This window comes from Theobroma cacao, chromosome 1, assembly GCF_000208745.1.
Source record: "Theobroma cacao cultivar B97-61/B2 chromosome 1, Criollo_cocoa_genome_V2, whole genome shotgun sequence".
NCBI lineage: Eukaryota > Viridiplantae > Streptophyta > Magnoliopsida > Malvales > Malvaceae > Theobroma > Theobroma cacao.
Window position 1 is genome coordinate 31,773,602 of NC_030850.1, and position 18,424 is coordinate 31,792,025.

Sequence of the window (18,424 nt, forward strand, 5' to 3'; positions counted from 1 at the left end):
ATTAGTTAGCAGTATTCTGCAAAAGAAAGTGAAAACAGGGCATGGGAAGTCGAAGCCAGGCACGTGCCGCCACGTCTTCAACTGGAGTCTTTGTTTGATGAGTCCCTCCTCTGCTCACCGATGACATCAGTCACATGTTATCACCCAGAGAACTCAGGGCTCCCTGTCTCTATTTACCCTTTTATCCTTTTCCTTGTTTGCCCTTCGTTGCCCCGCTCCTTCCACGTAATAAATGAAGACAGCAAGAAGTTCAATTCCGACTATCGACAACCTAAACTATAATTAAATTTATTACTGTCACGGTAGTTATTTATATTTACACGTCTTTTTCAAACAACTAAATTCAATTTCTGTTTCATAAAATTACCAATATACCATCATGGAAAAAATAAATATTTGAAAATATATTAGTACAATATTTTATAATGGACACTAAGGACAGTATTTGAAAAGGGCAATTCGGCGAATCAAAACGTCCAAGGAAGATCCGGTAGGGGCGAAACGGGTAATTCACCACCTCAAAAACCTCAAAACAAAGACAAAGGTACTGACGTTATAAAAAAACAAAGAAATACTGCTGCTTGCTGCTACTACTTTGTATTATTATTTATCTAAACCCATCAACCAGAAGAACAACCTCTTCGCTGCCTTCTGCCTTCCTTCTCGTCATCATATTCAGAAGCATTCTCCTCGCTCCTTGCGATCTCTCTGTTCCATTATTACGTGCCCCGCAAGCCACTCAACCTTCCTCTCTTAACTCTTTTCTTCTTCTCATTATGGTTTTAGTAGTTCAAAACAACCTTAACAACGCTGAAACTGAAAGTATAACTCGCCTCTCTTCTTCTTCTTCTTCTCCTTACGATGGCGACCCCACCGAAACGCCGCGTTTCAGTGAAGACCTCGATTCCACCTGCTCCACTCCGTACGTCAGTGCGCCTTCCAGCCCCGGCCGTGGCCCCACCTCGGGATACTTCTACAGTGCGCCGGCTAGTCCCATGCATTTCGTGCTATCTTCCGCTCCGTCCGCCACGTGTCATCTTTCATCCGAGCCCTCGTTAATGTCGGCACAATCCGACACGTCGTCTTTCGAGTTCGAGTTCGAGTTCTCGTCTCGTTTCTCCAGCAGTGGTTCGGTTGATGTTGGATCCATGAGTTCGGCTGACGAGTTGTTCTTGAACGGCCAGATCAGGCCCATGAAGCTGTCCTCTCACTTACAAAGACCTCAGATCCTATCTCCTTTATTAGATCTTGACGTCGAAGAAGACGACGTGGAGTTCAGAAACGACGATGGTTTAAACAACCGAGGAGCTTCTAGAGGAAGAGATCTGAAACTCCGTAGCAGATCTTTGCACAGAAAGGCGAGATCTTTATCACCGCTTCGAAACGTAGAGTTTCAATGGGAAGAAGAAGAGGAGGAAGAGGGTAGCAGAGAAGAAGTACAAAAAGAAGTTAGCCAACGCATTTTGGAGGGTTTAAAAGAAACTGTCACTTCGAATGAAACGACGCCGTCTTGTTCTGCCTCCTCATCAAGATCCTCATCTTCCGGCAGAAACTCCAAAAAGTGGATATTCTTAAAAGATCTTTTGTATAGAAGTAAAAGTGAAGGGAGAGCAAATGGGAAGGAAAAGTTTTGGACCTCCATTTCTTTCTCTCCATCGAAAGAAAAGAAGATTCAAGAGGAAAAGCCACCTCCTTTGAAACAGAAACAAAAGGAAAACAAACAAGGAGCGGGTAAGAAAGTGAGTTCTGGAAAGCCAGCAAATGGGGTAGCAAAACGACGGTTGCCTCCGTCGCCGCACGAGTTGCTCTACACTACAAACAGGGCTCAAGCTGAGGAAATGAAGAAGAGGACTTACTTGCCTTACAGACAAGGATTGTTTGGGTGCTTGGGGTTCAGTTCGAAAGGTTACGGTGCACTTAACGGACTCGCCAGGAGTTTGAATCCAGTCTCGTCCAGGTAGTTAACGGAGGACAGATTTAGAAAGGGTCCTGTTTTCTCTTGTATAGTTTCTTTTTGGGTTATTGAGGATATTAAATATAAAATACAGTTTAATGTATTTTTATTGTAAGTTTAAGGTTGCCCTCTGGCCTTTTACTTGTAATATTTTTGTACAGTAGAAAGAAGTTAGTATGTTTTAGTCAACATTGTTAAGCTTCTTCAGCTGCCTTGCATTATCTGAATCCCGAAAGTTGATTAATTGCAGTGTTTCCGATTTATTTATGCCCTGGCAGCATCCTTTTTTTAATTGCGAGTAGTGAATTTTTAGGACTAATCACTGTTTGTGATGATAAAACTTTTTGGGAGGAGGCTTCCCTTGCCGTGCAATAATTTTATTTTTGTTACTGTTCAGCTCCTATCTGAGTCCCCTGCCTTTTTCTCCGACTGCTGCATATGCATGAGACACTGTAAAATACTCGTGGCATCTGTAGGAGATTTGTCTTCTAGTCTTCATAGTGTAGTGTTTTTGTGGAATGGATATTTGCATTTCATTTTTATTTAATATATTATTATTCCTGAGGATGGTTTAGTTCATGATCTGGTGTGGGGTAATCCGTGTGGACCATTTTTTGTCTAATATTCACCACAACTCTCTCCTTCACAAAAAGCTTTGAATTTTAGGCTTGATTTGTCCCTCGTAACTGCACGTACTTGAATGCTAGAAAGGAGAGAATGGGGATTATGTGGGGGCGGTGGCTAACATCTGCACGTTTATAAGATTATGAATCATTAATAGTATATCCCATCCCCATCCCCATCCCCATCCCCATCGCATCTTTTCAAAGAACCCAACAGTTCTGCAGCTTGGAATTAGCTGAACCACATGGGGTGTGTTCTCGTTGTTAGGTGAGCTGTAATCCTCTGTTATTATCCATGTCAAGGTGAGGATTGAATTTTCGTAAAATCTCGTTAGACCCACATGGGGCGACCTTTGTGTTCGGTTAGGTATAAAGATATGACCCACCCTCATTTTGAAAGGCTTTGTAATTTGTATGTGACCCTTTTTTAGGTGTTTCTCATCCACTTCCTTGCTGTTTGCTTGAATTGATTGAGGGGAGGGTCGGAGTTAAATGATGTAACCCCTCCCGACCAACCTTATATGTGATTGGGAGCAGATTTTCCTTCTTAGGAATATCAAGCTGGATGCTAATGCTTAGATTCTTCTCTGTATACTTGGGGATTACTGAAAAGTGCCTCATAGGTACTGATATGCACATGGGCACTACGATCAAGATAATGGTTGTTTCTTTTTTACTTAAAGATGTTCAGGGTAAATGATCTGTATCAATTTTAGCATCAACCAAGAGTCATCGATAAATGGAATCTAAGATATTTTACTTACTATCGGATGCATGAAGTGATGGATCAAACCAAACCTTGTTAGCAAGATAATGGCTGGTTTTTCTTCGTATGAAGGTGGGTAAATGCAAGTGCTCCTCCGGCCTTCGCTTCTTTGGTGAAAAGATAATTAAAATTATGAAGCATTGAAGACTGAGAATAGATTTCATAATCCAAAGGATCTTAATAGAATCTCAAGGGGGACCCAGCTCCATCTCAAACAAATCTGACACTAACGAAGGGCAGGCCAAGGGATTAGTGTTGTCCGAGGCTCTTAAATTGTGGGTTTTGGGTGTTGAAGCTAAGTAGCGATTGCTTTGTTCAGGTTGAGATTGTGGCAGTATGTATGGCTAAGTCATCGTGAGAGAAAGCTGTTGCCTGCCTCAGTGGCTTTGCAGTGTGGCATCAGATTTTTTTCGCCAATTGCGCCGACCGTGGACCATACTAGGGAGATTCGTACTGCTAAACGCATCCAAACATCAATTTTGGTTTACCTTTTCTTTGTCCTTTTTCTATTCCCCATGTCCATGGCTGCTCTTTGGGATTCATTTCGTCAACTAACGGTTATGTTAGTTAATGCCCAACTTTAAGTCTCTAAGGTACTCTAAATTGCGGATCGGCCTACCCCAGTTTTAAAGCCCACCAGGCGGCCCAGTTCCTCTTTTCCTTTGTGGTTCCATCGACCACAAACTCACTGCTCAAAGTTCATACCCAAATTACAGTTCAAAGGATAGCTTGATAACATACAAAAAGGGTCTCATCACCGGGTTAACTTTTTCCAAATATATCAGGAATCTGATTTTTATGGTGAAATTTGGAGCATTATTTCACAGATATGAAGACAATATGGGAGTCACTTAGTATTACCCAGGGGGGGGCTTTTCTTGTTGTCAGATCAGTTTTATAAATGTGATGGTGAGAGTTGGCATCACTTAATTCTGCCTCACATTTTTTTTATATAAATTTTTTTCTTTAGGCGAGGGGAGGGGGAGGGGGAGTCGAGTCAGGCTTTTCTCTTCAGCATTTTTGAGGTTGACATGTCATTCATGTCACTTATCTTGTATGCTACATAGTATCCGGTTTTTCCCTTGGGCTTTTCCTTTTTGGACCTTGTGCTTCGTTTGATCGTATTCATGTCCCAATTGTTTTGATTCTATCGTCATTTTACAATCAGTTTTGGCTAAAATAGCAACCCTACAGGCTACAGAGTTGAGTTGATAGTTTGCACAGTTAAAATGGGTGGAACACATTTACCGACCAGAAAAACTAGAAGTAAAAATGGGTACTGTCACACCAACATGAATCCACTTCAGGAACATGATTTAAGACGACCCAAAAATCTTTTTATGAATTGTGTTTGATAGAGTTTCTCTATTACTATTTACTTCTCTTTCTTCCATCATTTCTTTCTTTTTAGCCAAAATGAAGTAATTTTATGCTTTCCTATTCAACTTTTTAATGAAAAGAAATCACATGAGAAATTATTAAATCAACAATAAAATTTTGGTTCATGATTTTTTTTAAATAATAATATTTAAGTAATTTGTGTATTTAAACATTTAATTCAATAATCAATATACAATTCTCTATTAAAGAATAGAGTTTGATTTTTTTTAAGAAAAAATACAATTCTATGATTTATATACTTATTTAAGTTCTATTTTTAAAGTTTAAAATCACAAGAAGTTGGGTTTAAGCTGAGCAGATCCAGTAGACTCATATTAGTGTAAGAATTCATTTTCTTTATGGATAAAGAGTCATTAATGTAAAAATTATTCTTCTTTATGGATAAAGAGTTAGTGCACTGAGAATGTTATATAATTAAGTTGAATGAAATATCACTTATCTCGTATCAATAAACGATGGGTTAAGTGTTAGGTATATAAATATAAATCTTTGATCATTTATCAAATATATATTTTGAATTGAAAATGTAAATATATTATTTATAAATTTATTTTTTAAATTTAAAGACAGCATGAGATTAGATTGGAACAATTATTTTCACCGGCTTCAAGCCAATTCCAAATGAAGATCGAAAAGTGATCGAATTACTCATACTAACACGTGTCAAGAGCTGAAACAAATGACATAATCTCTATCCTACACCCCGGGACAGCTTTGTATTTCTCCTCGATCTCCCTCGTCTATCACCCCTCCAGCCAAATTATCGCTGTTTCACTTTATTATCTTTTATCGTTCAACGTCTCGATCCGAAATCTTTCTCGTCGTAAAGCAACATTAAATTTGCTTCTATCTTTAATTCAATTTTAATCCAAGCGAATAAGGAAATTCAGAGCTAAAAAAGCAATGGGTCCTGAATCGAGCTCGGCAACAACGACATCGACGTCATCCCCAAGCGCGAAACGAAGCAGAGATCCCGAAGATGAGGTTTATCTTGACAATCTCCACTCTCACAAGCGTTATCTCAGTGAGGTTCTTCCCTCTTTTCTTTTCTTGTTTTTTTAGTTTCATTGTTTTTTTAATGCCCATATTGTCAAATTTTCAACTTTTTAATCTTAGTTTAATTGGATGAGATACCCAAAGCGTAGAAAGTTCCATGTTCTATTTCTTTCAAGGTTAATTTATCTGGGTAGTTGTTATCCATGTACACAAGGCATTTGTTTGTTACGGTATATATTTTAGATATTTGCATTAAAGGGCTTCAATTATTGAAAAATTAAATCTTTGTTTGCAGATAATGGCGTCTAGTTTGAATGGATTGACTGTTGGGGACCCCCTTCCTGAAAATCTCATGGAATCTCCGGCTAGGGCTGAAGGCATGTTCTATCCCAGGTTAGTTGTTGTCTCAAGCTTGGTCAACTTAGTATTACTAGTTTCTATTGATTTTATTTTGGACCTTTCTATTTTAGTCCCTGTATTATAGAACAAATCCAGATATAGGAAAGAGTGGAGGGACTAATTGGTTTTTTTCATGTTTATAATTTCACCCTTGGAATAATTACATAGCCTTATTATAGATGCTTGTCAATATTGGCATAGTCAATGACTTGAAGATAGCTGTTTCTGTTTGTTGTTGGATATCGGTATATCGGAGTATATCATGTATGATCGCTACATTTTCCAATAGCTGTTCTTGGGTGCTAGAAATACAATGTAAATATCTATCTTTTGCCTCGTGGTAATTTGTCAAGTGTTTTCTTCCCAGGTAGAACAAAATGTTGATGTTTGTCAATCTAACAATAGGCTGAAGATGTTTTCTTTGTGATTCTTGTCTTAAATTGTAGCCTGCAACTGGGTTGCATCATCTGAAGGTCTTGTTTTCAATTTTATGTGATAAAGTTGGATTACATTGTATGGGAGGTTAGTTTGCTTATGGGCTGCATAGGTTTGCTAAGTGGGATTATGTTTCAAAGTTATCTTTGTTTTATTCGCACACCTATTTATTGAGTTAAAGGAATTATGCAACAGATGAAGTTGTATGAGCAGTATGGCATTTGCTTGTCCAGAATGCTAATTGTGAACAATATTTTACTCTGTTTTGTCTATTTATGACTTACCTTGGCAGTATAGTATTGTTTCTACATTTTCAAATCAACATGATGAAGTTTTTGCATCTTTGAAAACTCATCCTCATTATCTTTCCAGGGATGAAATGTCATGGCAATATTCACCAATGTCAGAAGATTCAGATGACTCAAGATTTTGTGAGACGCCTATGAACACTTGCTTATCCCATTCTGACAGCCTGCCCACTAGTCCTGTTTCCCCGTATAGGTATCAAAGACCACTGAATGGTTTCTGCTCCCCTCCTTCTACTAGCTCATACCCTTCGCATGGGAATGTCAGTGCTGTTGCTAGTTCACAGCCTCGCCAAAGAGGCTCAGATACAGAGGGCCGGTTCCCATCCTCACCAAGTGATATTTGCCACTCTGCTGACTTAAGGAGGGCAGCACTCTTGCGTTCTGTACAGATGAGAGCACAGCCTTCTGCTCCGTCATCATTTGAATTGCCATTTGGTTCAGGCCAAGAGAATGTGCCTAATATTGAGGTTGAGGAACGGCCATGCTCATACATGAAGTCCTTAGTTGATGATAGAGAATATCAGATTGAAGAATGTTCTTCATTGGGTATCTCAGAGCCTGAATTTAGTCAAGATGATTCTTGCAGAGTGTCAAATATGAATTTGAAAGGGGATGAATCTGGGGATTAGATGCTTTGAGAAATGACTGATGAAAACTGGCTCCAACCTCATTTTGGATGTAACTTAAGTGTCGAATTGGACCCATTTGTGGAGCTTGTAATTGATTTTGCCGGGAGTGAGTCAGACAGCCATAAATTTTTCGTTCATCATCAACAGCATCAGAGCTATGAGTTTGCATCTGCTGTTCTTTTGTCCAGAGTAGAGAGTAGGCTATTTCAGTCTTGTGGCAGAACTTTTCGTCACTAGAAGTATCTCTGCGTAATTTGTTTACTCTCTGTTGGACCAAAGCGCCCTTTGTAAATCAGTGTACATCTTGTTATGCTTTAATATCTGCCAAAATTCTTTGATAAGTATCATTTGATTTGCATACCATTCCAATTTTATAGCAAAGCGTATTTTCAGAATCTCACAGTAATGATCAAGAATCTGGCTTGGAATTCATTTTTAGGCAGGGCTAAATGTCAATTTATGCAAGCTTATTTGAACTGGCTATTCAAAATTTTTTGTATAAACCTAGGAAGTCTTGATTGTTCAAGAAGCTGGCATATTGAACGGCCGTGCTCATACATGTAGTCCATAGCTGATGATAAGAGAATATCAGATTGAAGTTGCACTGCCTCTCAAATTCTCTGATGCCTCTCTCAAGGCGCCGGAGCTTTTCTTAGGCCGAAAACAACGGAGGCTTGATTGTTGAAGACTTGAATCATAGAGTCCAGCAAAAAGAAAAAATTAATCTGAGCTAGTAGCTTTAGTTTTGAACTGAAGCCCTCATGAATTGCTGTTTATCAAATACAAACGAGCTATCATTTAAGTTTTGAATTCTGCCAAGGGGAGAGCGGAAAAAAAATCTCCAACAAGTGTGTTTTAATTTAAGAATTGGAAGTCTATCACTGAAAACACGGGTGTAAATATTAAGATGCGCCGAACAAAATCAGTGCTCTAGCAAGTTGTAGTTCTCATAATAACAAGTTCTTAACTACTACTGCACGCAAGTGCTTAATTCAAATCAAGGCCTAACTGTTTGCTGCTCAAAGATCCCCTCAAGATTAAAATCAGGGTGAAACACTAGATCCCAGCACAGGGAGGAAAACCAATCCCAACGGTGCACCAGACAAGTGAAATACAGTGATCTACCAATTTCATGCGAATGCGGAAAGGACATTCTTCTTGAGTGTGAATTCATCAGCTTTTGCTGGGCTTATTGACTGCACAAAAAAACAAATAAACACTTGACGGTTTACAACAATCTCAAATAGCATTATAGCAGTTGCTTAAAATGGAAAGTATGCTCCCACAGTTAATTAGGTTATAAACACCCCTACAAAGTGGGCACTAACATGAGTTCCACATTACCCATCAAAATCTCATGATTGTAGAAATTTAAGCATCAATAATCTACAGTCAAATCTCATAGCGATGGCAAAAATGATGTCAGGGCACATCCTAGTAATTAATTGTAATCTTCAAACCACCAAAATGTAAATTAGCTTAAGGATGCTCTGATTGCTACCAACAGCAAATCCTTACCTTGTCCAGAATGCGCTGTAGCCGGTCAATTTCCTTCTTTGGAAAATCAGCACCTTTCTCCAAACAGCTTTTAGCAGCTTTCAAGTATATCTTTCCATACCTGACAACAAGCAGCATAGACAGTTATACATAGAACAGTAGTTCTTTTAGACTAAAGAAAACTTAAACAGGAAACAAGGAACTGATCGAATACCTCAGAGTGGAACCCTTAAGCTTCTCAACTTCCTCTTCAATCTTAGAGAAGACTGCTTTCTTCTCGTCATTGCTAGCAGCCACAAACTCCTTCACCAATGCATCCAAACTTGACAAAATACCGGCCTAAGCAAAAAAGAAGGGAAGGAAAATTTATCTCATACAGATGTATCAATAAGGACAAACAGGATGTACAACAGTAATAATAGGAAATACTAACCTTTGAAGTTAACTGCCCTTTAGCATCACGACTGGTGCCAGACTTCTCATTGATAAAAGTAACAAAGTCATCTAGATCCCTGCCACCGTTGTAGTCTTCACCAGCTTTGTTGCCCTTTGGAAAGAATTTCAATGTTGGATACCCACTTACTCCATACCTGCACTTAAAGCAAAGGCCTTAACATCCATCGATACCTTCCATAATTGCTAACAAACCATTTCTAAAGGAAACTGAGCTTATTGGTTAATTCACACTTACTTTTCAGCTAGATCCTTGTGTTTGTCAGCATCTAGATTAGCGATCACTACATCTTCTTCCATTTTAAATGCTGTAGCTACCTTTTCATAGGTCTTTAGGCACAAAAGAACAAAAAAAGCAAAGGGTTAGAACATAGATCATTTAACCAAAATAACCATGCCTACTTTTTAAAGCAAAGATATGGATGCTTACAGGAGCAAGATTTTTGCAATGGCCACACCTGGCAGAAAACCAACCAAGAACTTGGTCAACTGAGAACACATTAAATAGAACAGATAGAAGCAAAAGAAAACCAACAAAACTTGCTAGATAAGAATATTTTAGATGCAATAATATGAGGTCCTTAAAATGTAAAGCTCCCACCTAAGGGGGATTTGCAACAGCTGAACTAGAAAAAGCCCCTAACCTTCATTACTTTTGCAAAATAATAATAATGCCAACAACATAAAATAGGCACAACTGCTTACCAAGGTGCATAAAACTCAACCAACACATCTTTGCTCTCATCAAGGACGATCTCATCAAAATTATCAGCATTTAGCACTGCAACATTAGATGGTAATGTGGCTATCTTCACATTGGTCCCTGCAAAATAATACATGGGCTTAGAAAATCTCTAGAGGTTTTTGGGCATCTATGTTCAGCAAGTTCACGTTGGGAAACACAGAAGCAAGAACTCAAGATACAATTTTCCTAGATTAACCAACCACAAAGCAGAAACTTCTACAAAGAAAAAAGAGAAATGTACCTCCTTCAGTGTTCACATACTCAGCAAGGGACTCTGCAGTCCGTGGTCCTTCATACCTAGATAAAACAATTTTGATCTACTAAGTTGATATCGACAACAAAAGTTTTTAGGTTCTACAAGTTAAATTAGACTTTTACGGGGTATGTTTCTACAAGATAAATTAGATTCACTCACTTTTTAGGTTCCAAAGAGCCTTTAGGAAACCACTGAATAGTTGGGTAGCCTTGGACACCATATTTGCTGCATAAACTCTTATGCTCATCACAGTCCACCTACACCCACATCAAAAAAGGAAAAAGAATTTCTAATAAAGCAATAGCAATTGCAAGAAAATCTTCAACATAGCAAAATTTCCACAATTCAAGAAAGAACATAAATGAATTTGATATGAATAGTTTAAATATTCCAATCAACAGCTCATATACAAACAATATAAATCGCTAACCTTTCCAATCAAGATGGACTTAGCTTTCTTAAAGCTTGCCCCAAGTTTCTCGTACTCGGGAGCTAGCTTCTTACAGTGACCACACCTGCGGTTGGAAAAAACAATAATGTTACGAATATAACTAGCTGGAACTTAGTTTTTTGGCAGTAAAAAAACCGATTATTCTAAATCCATAGCCAGAAATGAGATCACTGAACTGACATGTCTTTTAAAAGAAAAAAAACATATACGAAATTCACATTCTTGAGAAAAAAAAAAGCCTAAAAAATAACATATATAGCAACAATTGAATGATCTACAAAGTTTGTTCCTAATAAGCAAATGTCAAAGAACATCTTAAGCAACAATTCAATGATCTATAAGCACCCGAGCATTTGTCTCATTGGTTGGTGCATAATCCCCCTACTTAAAGAGCAGGGTTCGAATCCCCCTTTCCCCAATTATAAAAAAAAAAAAAATATTCAATGATCTACAAAGTTTGATCCTGATAAGCAAATGTCATATAAACATAGATCTAAAGATCGATTAAGGACGATCGAGTGTGAAAGACCGTAAAGATAAAGTATAAATCTAATCTAATAAAAAAATGAAAACGTTAGAGATAGCGACGGAAAAGTTATTACCAAGGAGCATAGAACTCGACGAGAGCTCCTCTGTCTTGACCAACTTCCTTATCGAAGTTTTCTTCAGTTAGTACAACGACATCGTCCGCCAAGGCTGATGCCAATAGCAAAGCCAAGGTTCCAAAGGCTACCCAGATCTGAGACTTCTCCATTTCTTTTGTTTCTTGCTTCCTCTGCCTTCACACCCCCGTCTAGTTTTCGATATCTATTGTTGTTATTGTTCCCAGGCTTGAGAAGACTTTTAGAAGGGTACGATTTTCTCCTTTTCTATTTTTTAATTTTCTACTTTATCAAAGTTTATAATTTTCTGGATCAATTTATTCAAAACATATGCTGATATTTTTTAGGTGGGCTTGTTTGGTTTTGAGCGGTGGACTTCTTGAATGATGAAAAGGTCAGTAAAAAGGAAGGACGTGCAAAGAAGAATACCGTACTCTATACCTTAAACGATGACGTGGCATAATTTCATTCGGTTAAAAAACGTGATTAGTTCGTTGGCGCATTCTTTCACCACGATGCCCAGCGGATATGATACCTTCCGTGCCTCTCGGCAGAGCGAACGCCGGTGACGTGTTTCTGTTGATATGGCATACTGTGATAGGCTCGGCTGTCGTGGAGGACTTAGGATTGAAGTTAGTAGCCGCCTTAGCCCAATTTTACCTTTTTTTTTCATAGCCCAATTAGGTGAATGTGGATTGGGCTAATTGACCATTGTCGTATAAAATTATTAATTGACTCTGAACGGCTCAATAGTTAATGTTACAAGAGCAGCATATCCTCGAGGCAATGACTCGAACAAAGGGGTCCTTCGATTATTGCTCCAACCAAAGTGGGCTTCTTTTTCCCCTGGGTTTCCCAACTGAGGAAGGATCCTCCACTACAAAATGGAGTATGTAACCAAAGCCCATTGGTTGCACCATGTGGTTAAATCTGATCAACAATATCTACACTACCAAAAAAAAAAAGACATCTTCCAATGATCATTGTTATGAAAGATTTCCTCAAGAAAGCTGTCAAAATATCAGAACCGGTGGATTTGATGGTTAAGTCTAATAAACTCGTTCCAATAATTGCTGCTGGGAATTTACAACTCAGTCGATGTTGGAACAATATCGTCAGCCTCGCGGATGATTTTCAAGGTGTAGCAAGCAATGATGCAGATACTCCAGGTCTTCGATACAAATGCTCGTCATAAGCATTTCCTTTTAAAGCCAGCCATATGTGCACTACTTTTTAACCCTACGTCATCTTGAGCGCTGCCATTGTTGGTCATTGCCGCAGAGAGTTGTAAGCGGCTGACCATCTGAACTTATCCATGACTGTATAGCTCAAGCTGACAATAGGAAGATGTCTACGCTGTTAGTATGAGCCAACTTTCAATTTGCACTTGCCAATGTTATGTATAACAGAAAGCGTGAATAATTGAATAATGTTTAACTTACGTAGACTGTCTACAAATTATAGTGATAACAATATTTATCCTATTGGGAAAGGCATGATCAAATTAAACGTAGTGGAATGAAACAAAAAAATTTGTAAACGAATAGTAAAAACATGGCACATGGTGGTTTTAATACAAACAAAGAGAGGAATAATAAAAAAAATGAGGTTACTTTTACTAAATGATGTGGTTATCACGACAACATCTCTTCCTTGTTCAACTCGCAAGGAGCAAAAAAGTCGAGCTACTCAAATGCTTGACCTCCAACTGTTACATATACGATTACACTTAACCCTTCATAAAGACAAAGCTTTTTTAGCTATGCCTTTGTGTTAGCAAGGTAGACGACAACTTGTCCTTTCCACACAATCACACTTCTCCTAAGTGAACACAAAGTTGGAAAACTATTTTTCCAACTCAATCAAGAAAGTATGCAACTAGACTTTTCTTGTTAGTCTTATGACAACTCAAAAAAACTAATTTGTGTGTTTCACTTATATTATGAGAAGTAACTGAAAAATGATATTTCTATCTAAATTAATTAACTTATTAAATTGCAAATAATGTCTTAATATTATATCCTTGATCCAACACTTAATTAAACTTTTTTAATTAGATTATTATAAATTAAAATTAAAATTTAAGTTAATTTACTTTATTTGTTTACAATTAAAGTTAATATTATAACTAATTATAATATTTCCCTTATACTTAATTAAACTATTTTAATTAAGTCTTTAAAAGTTAAAAACTTAGTGTATGATTTAAGTCCAATTTACAATCATTACACTCTCAATTTAATTCATAATTCAACTTATTATGTGTGACACATTAAGTTCTTAACATGTTGAAAATGAAGATTAATTATATTTTTTATTAAATTAATTAATTCAATTCTATAAACCAAAATTGGCATTCAGTAATGCATTATGATCATTTAATTGTTAGAAGAGTCAAAAGGTTTTTTAACAACCTTTCAGTTTATAGTCTATCAGTGTAATTCATTCTCTCATCATATATCTCAAAAATAATAAGAGTATAGTGCAGTATTTATTTTTATTGATCTCCATATTCGTTCTTAAAGTTAGGTTATTAGCTTTATAGAGACTTGTGAAACTCTTTTTCATAATCTCCAAGTCGCTTTGGCCAAGGACTTCAACAAGCTAATATATTGTTAAGATATGTCCTCTAAATCACTTGGAGTGATGATTCCTTTCTTGATCACTAATTTGCCTTCACATGCTTCATGCTACAACTAGCCATATCTTGTTTTGGCATCCTTAGTAGAACCCATAGGGATACGATCAAATATCTAATACTCCATATATAAAACAACCTGTTGTTTCATGTTTAAAGAGTGTTTATACAACTGATACATAAGAAATATTTGCATAAACACTAGAGTGAGATAACAAATGCATTTCTCATGTTGAGTCATATTCAGTGAACTTGTTTATGGAGCAAACCCTTACATTCTAATTCCAAGTATCTCTATACTTTAACCTATAGGATCAGTTGCTTACTTTCCAAGTAAAAAACATAAAACGCACCAGTCTCTAAATATCATTGATATCTAGTTTCAATGATACATCAACTAGAAACATTTAGAAATTATACTTTAATGCATAAGAATCTCATAATTCTAACTCATTACAATTCCTTTGTAAGGCATATTAATCTCATGTACTTCATCTAATAGATTTATAACTTTTATAATTGATGCCTTATTGATGAATGAAAACCTGTAATCATTCAATGTGAATGACATGATTGTATGTCTAAAACTAAGTTTTGACTAATCTCAGTTGATTGCAGGGCTCATTCCAACATACTCTGTATAGAATGAGTACATGGAAAAAAAAGTTCTACCAAAAGTATATACGACAATAAGGATTATTATTTTTCTTGACTCAATTTCATGGAATACCATAATATTTCCAACAAATACCAAAAGCAACATATTTTGTTACCATTTAACTGGTTGAAATTAGAAGAATTTATTTATTTTAATGCAAAAAATAACAATAATTTTATGAGTAAATCATACACACTTTTTTTTTTTGAAAAATAACAATCTAAATTGTTCTCATGCATGCATACTATCCTTTTCATCTGAAGAATATTACACAGACAGAAGCAACAAGAGCAAAGCTCAATAACGACCAAAATTGCCACAAAGAAAATCGCTAATAAGCTTATTAACAACTTCAACTCAGTTAGATAACTGACTCAAGTCTTCATACTTGTTCCACTCCCACCTTACCTCAAGGGTGACATGGCATGCATGACCATGATTATAACCAAATATGACAAAATTTATGTAGATAAGCATGACTTCTAACCAAGATATAACATAGGGAATATGATGCTCTGAACATTTCTTACTTCTTTAGTATACTTTTTGTGTCTGTCTCACCCTTCACACTAAATATGGCATCCAAAACATCCTCTTTTGTCCTCACCAGCCCCTCCAAACGACCACATAATGTGCATGTAGAGTGTATTGCTGAATCTGCGGTCTCTGAGCTGATGTTGCCAATTGTAATTGTAACAGTTTCGAACGAGTGCAGCAAGGATATTGGGAGACTGAAGTTCTTTACTGTTATACTGCCAATTAATGGTGCTGTGTTTCTTGATTCCACACTCTGGAACAGCATCCATTAATACTTGTTAGTTTCTGGCCAAAAAAATACTTACCAGGTGACCATATGCAAAAAGAGATGACATAGGAGGAAGGGAAGTTAATAACGTGAAGAAAGAGAAATACCTTAAATTCAATGTCACAACAATCAAGTCCATTAGGAACTGACCTCTTGGAAGCCTTTGGGACCTTGACAAAAGCTGAAATTGCCTCCTTCAACTGGAGAAGGTTGATTATAGATGGTTCATTCTTAATCATAACAGAGAGTGAAGTTCCGAACTTGAAGGTACATTCTTCATCATTGCAGTTCTCAAAATCCAGAGAAGGAACTGGAGAAGAGTTCCCCACTTCCAGTGCTATATCCTTCATGCTGGGGAAGCTGTCTGCCTTAGAAAATGAGGCATAGGGTTTCTTTTTGGTACCACTGATTCTCTACTTCAAATGGCGATTTTAGACGACAACCAAGTCAGAGCACATTTGACATCATGGGAACCAGAACTAATCATGAAAATTTATTTGCAGAGAGATGTCAACAGGAAAACACACAACATACATGCAGGCATGCTTGTACACATGCAGCCACTAAGACATACCTGCCATAGAGGGACGGAAGGGTGGGAAGGAGTGTAGGAAATGCCTTGAATGCTTACCCCAAATGGTTCAGGCTTTTCTGTCTTCAGTTTTGGAATCACACCTCCACCTTCCACTGGTAAGGCTAATTCTACAAAATAATCATCATCATCGGTCAAAGTATGCAATAGCCGCTTTAGGCTCTCAAACCCTTTTGATTGGATGCTGCCGAAAACCCTTTTGTAAGATAACCTCCTATACACTATGTGCTAATAGAATTTATAAATTCCAGTGTCACATCTACTTTGCATAGAGTGCGGTTAATTGTTTAAGATTTTAATCCAAAGGGACTGCCTGAATGTACAGATTTTTGGGAAAATTGCATTGAGCAAACAGCTGCTTACTTTTGCTCTTAATAGACTGCACGAATGTTAGCAAACCCAAGTGCTTCAAAAAAAGGCAGGGCTTATTATTGCAACTCGTATATCTTAATGTACTCACACATTCCAAAAAACTAATATTGACAAGAAAGCGCGTTGATGATAAACACGAGCATGATGCTGATTGAGAAGACTAAGTATCAATTCAAATGACCCCCTTAGAAATCGAATCACATATGAGTGCATTCAAAAAACTATGCTAATGGAATAGAAAGCACATATTACAGAATGAAGTGTAAAGAATCCTGCACAGATTACCTTTGAAACTACATTCTACTTATTGCATTTAAATGTGATGCGTCTACATAGCATGCAACTTTATTAAATATTTGTGGATAATTAATTAATATTTAATTGATTAATATTATATATTATTTTGATATAACTTAATTGAATAATTAATAATAAATTTTTAAAATAGGATAAATTTAAATTTAATTTATTTAAATTTAAATTATCTATCTATTATATTTAAATTTAAACATAATATCATATCTCTATATCCCTAATAAGTCTATAAATAATGAATAGACATATTAGTTTCAACACACAGTCAAAAAATAAATGCAAGTTCTTCTGTAAGTCAGAAAAACAAAAAAAAAAACTCTTTTCTCTTTTTTCTTTCTCTTCATTCTTGAGGCACAATCAAAGGTCAGAGAGTTTTGAGACGTGTAATTGACTCTAGTAGCTACTCCATAATAACGAGAGTGAAGAAATTATTGTGTGCACGAAGAAAGATTTATAAAACAAACTTCTTCAATCAGAAAGAGAATGAAATTTTTATTTGAAAAGGTAAGTCCACATCCCAACTCTACTCTAAAACCAATGCAATCACGGCTTGTCAACGAGCAGCTCTAAATTAGGTCCTGGAACTCCCTTATGAAAAGTTTCGTCTATTAGTCCTTTCTTATTGTTTTCACTGTATAAAACAATCCAATGTCATAAAACGACTCTTTATTATGAATAACAATAAGCTTTGTCACCCTCCTTCATGACACCATGAGAGTTACCTAACAGTATTCCTTCCTGTCAGAAGGTAATGCAGCCATCGTTGCATCAACCCAATGTTAATCCTAGTCAATAATTCCAAATTGCCAGCAAGATATAACACGACTTACTAAAATGGTAAACCCTTAACAGAATTACCCACAAATTATTTTTTAGTCAAATATTTTATCCACTTCATCGTTACCCATCATGGTATTAAACTTAACAAACAAGCCACAAGTTATTATCAAGATTCAGATATACAGAGCTGCCTCAAAACAGACAATGTTGATAATTACGTGTGAAAGCAGAAACCCTTGTATATTAATCAGTCAATTTGCACCACAACAAAGAAATTTACAGCATTGAAGCGGCTAAATTGATAAAGCACCATCAAAATACATAACAAACAAACTCGTATAAAAATAGACTGCGAAACTTGCCTGGTAGAAGGCATAATCATTTTCCTTCCTGAAACAATGCCATTGTCACCTGGGAAAAAATTCAGCATGTGTCAGTTTCATCATTTAGCAGTGAAAAGGAAAGCCCCGAAGTAGTAGAAGAATACTTACCGGTCAATTGATGGTGGAGAGAAGCTCGAAGTCTGCACTTAATCATCGCCACTCAGCTTTCTGCCTCGCGCTTGCCAGCAAGAAACGAGCGCTTGATAACTCCGGACAGCTTGAGGGCAAGGAAATAACCAAAACAGAATTGCACGTATTCATTAAGATATTTTTTAAAAATTTAATAAAGTAATTTGATAATTATTAGTAATAATATTCTAATTTTTTTTGAAAAGCGTAATAATATTCTAATTTCATATATATAAT

At 36.7% G+C, this 18,424-nt stretch overlaps 4 protein-coding genes across 5 annotated transcripts; 2 read left to right on the plus strand and 2 right to left on the minus strand.

Moving 5' to 3' along the window:
* LOC18613664 lies at nucleotides 445-2,221 on the plus strand. The gene has a single exon (XM_007051003.2). The coding sequence runs from the start codon at nucleotides 777-779 to the stop codon at nucleotides 1,959-1,961; it is 1,185 nt and encodes a 394-aa protein (XP_007051065.2). The 5' UTR covers nucleotides 445-776; the 3' UTR covers nucleotides 1,962-2,221.
* LOC18613665 lies at nucleotides 5,457-7,906 on the plus strand. 2 transcript variants are annotated; one of them, XM_007051004.2, is made up of 3 exons: nucleotides 5,457-5,773; nucleotides 6,036-6,133; nucleotides 6,947-7,906. In XM_007051004.2, the coding sequence occupies exons 1-3, from the start codon at nucleotides 5,648-5,650 to the stop codon at nucleotides 7,509-7,511; spliced, it is 789 nt and encodes a 262-aa protein (XP_007051066.1). In that variant the 5' UTR covers nucleotides 5,457-5,647; the 3' UTR covers nucleotides 7,512-7,906. The 2 variants fall into 2 exon arrangements, with proteins under 2 accessions (XP_007051066.1, XP_017977287.1); XM_018121798.1 differs by having other exon boundaries at nucleotides 5,457-5,768.
* Nucleotides 8,340-12,054, minus strand: LOC18613666 (protein disulfide-isomerase like 2-1). Its single transcript, XM_007051005.2, has 11 exons — nucleotides 11,516-12,054; nucleotides 10,893-10,977; nucleotides 10,622-10,719; nucleotides 10,448-10,503; nucleotides 10,167-10,284; nucleotides 9,892-9,919; nucleotides 9,700-9,791; nucleotides 9,442-9,598; nucleotides 9,223-9,347; nucleotides 9,030-9,129; nucleotides 8,340-8,707 (listed from the first exon to the last, which is right to left on the minus strand). Exons 1-11 carry the CDS (start codon nucleotides 11,665-11,667, stop codon nucleotides 8,642-8,644), a joined length of 1,077 nt encoding a protein of 358 aa, XP_007051067.2. The 5' UTR covers nucleotides 11,668-12,054; the 3' UTR covers nucleotides 8,340-8,641.
* Nucleotides 15,338-18,212, minus strand: LOC18613667. Its single transcript, XM_018118225.1, has 4 exons — nucleotides 18,167-18,212; nucleotides 16,191-16,318; nucleotides 15,724-16,029; nucleotides 15,338-15,601 (listed from the first exon to the last, which is right to left on the minus strand). Exons 1-4 carry the CDS (start codon nucleotides 18,210-18,212, stop codon nucleotides 15,338-15,340), a joined length of 744 nt encoding a protein of 247 aa, XP_017973714.1.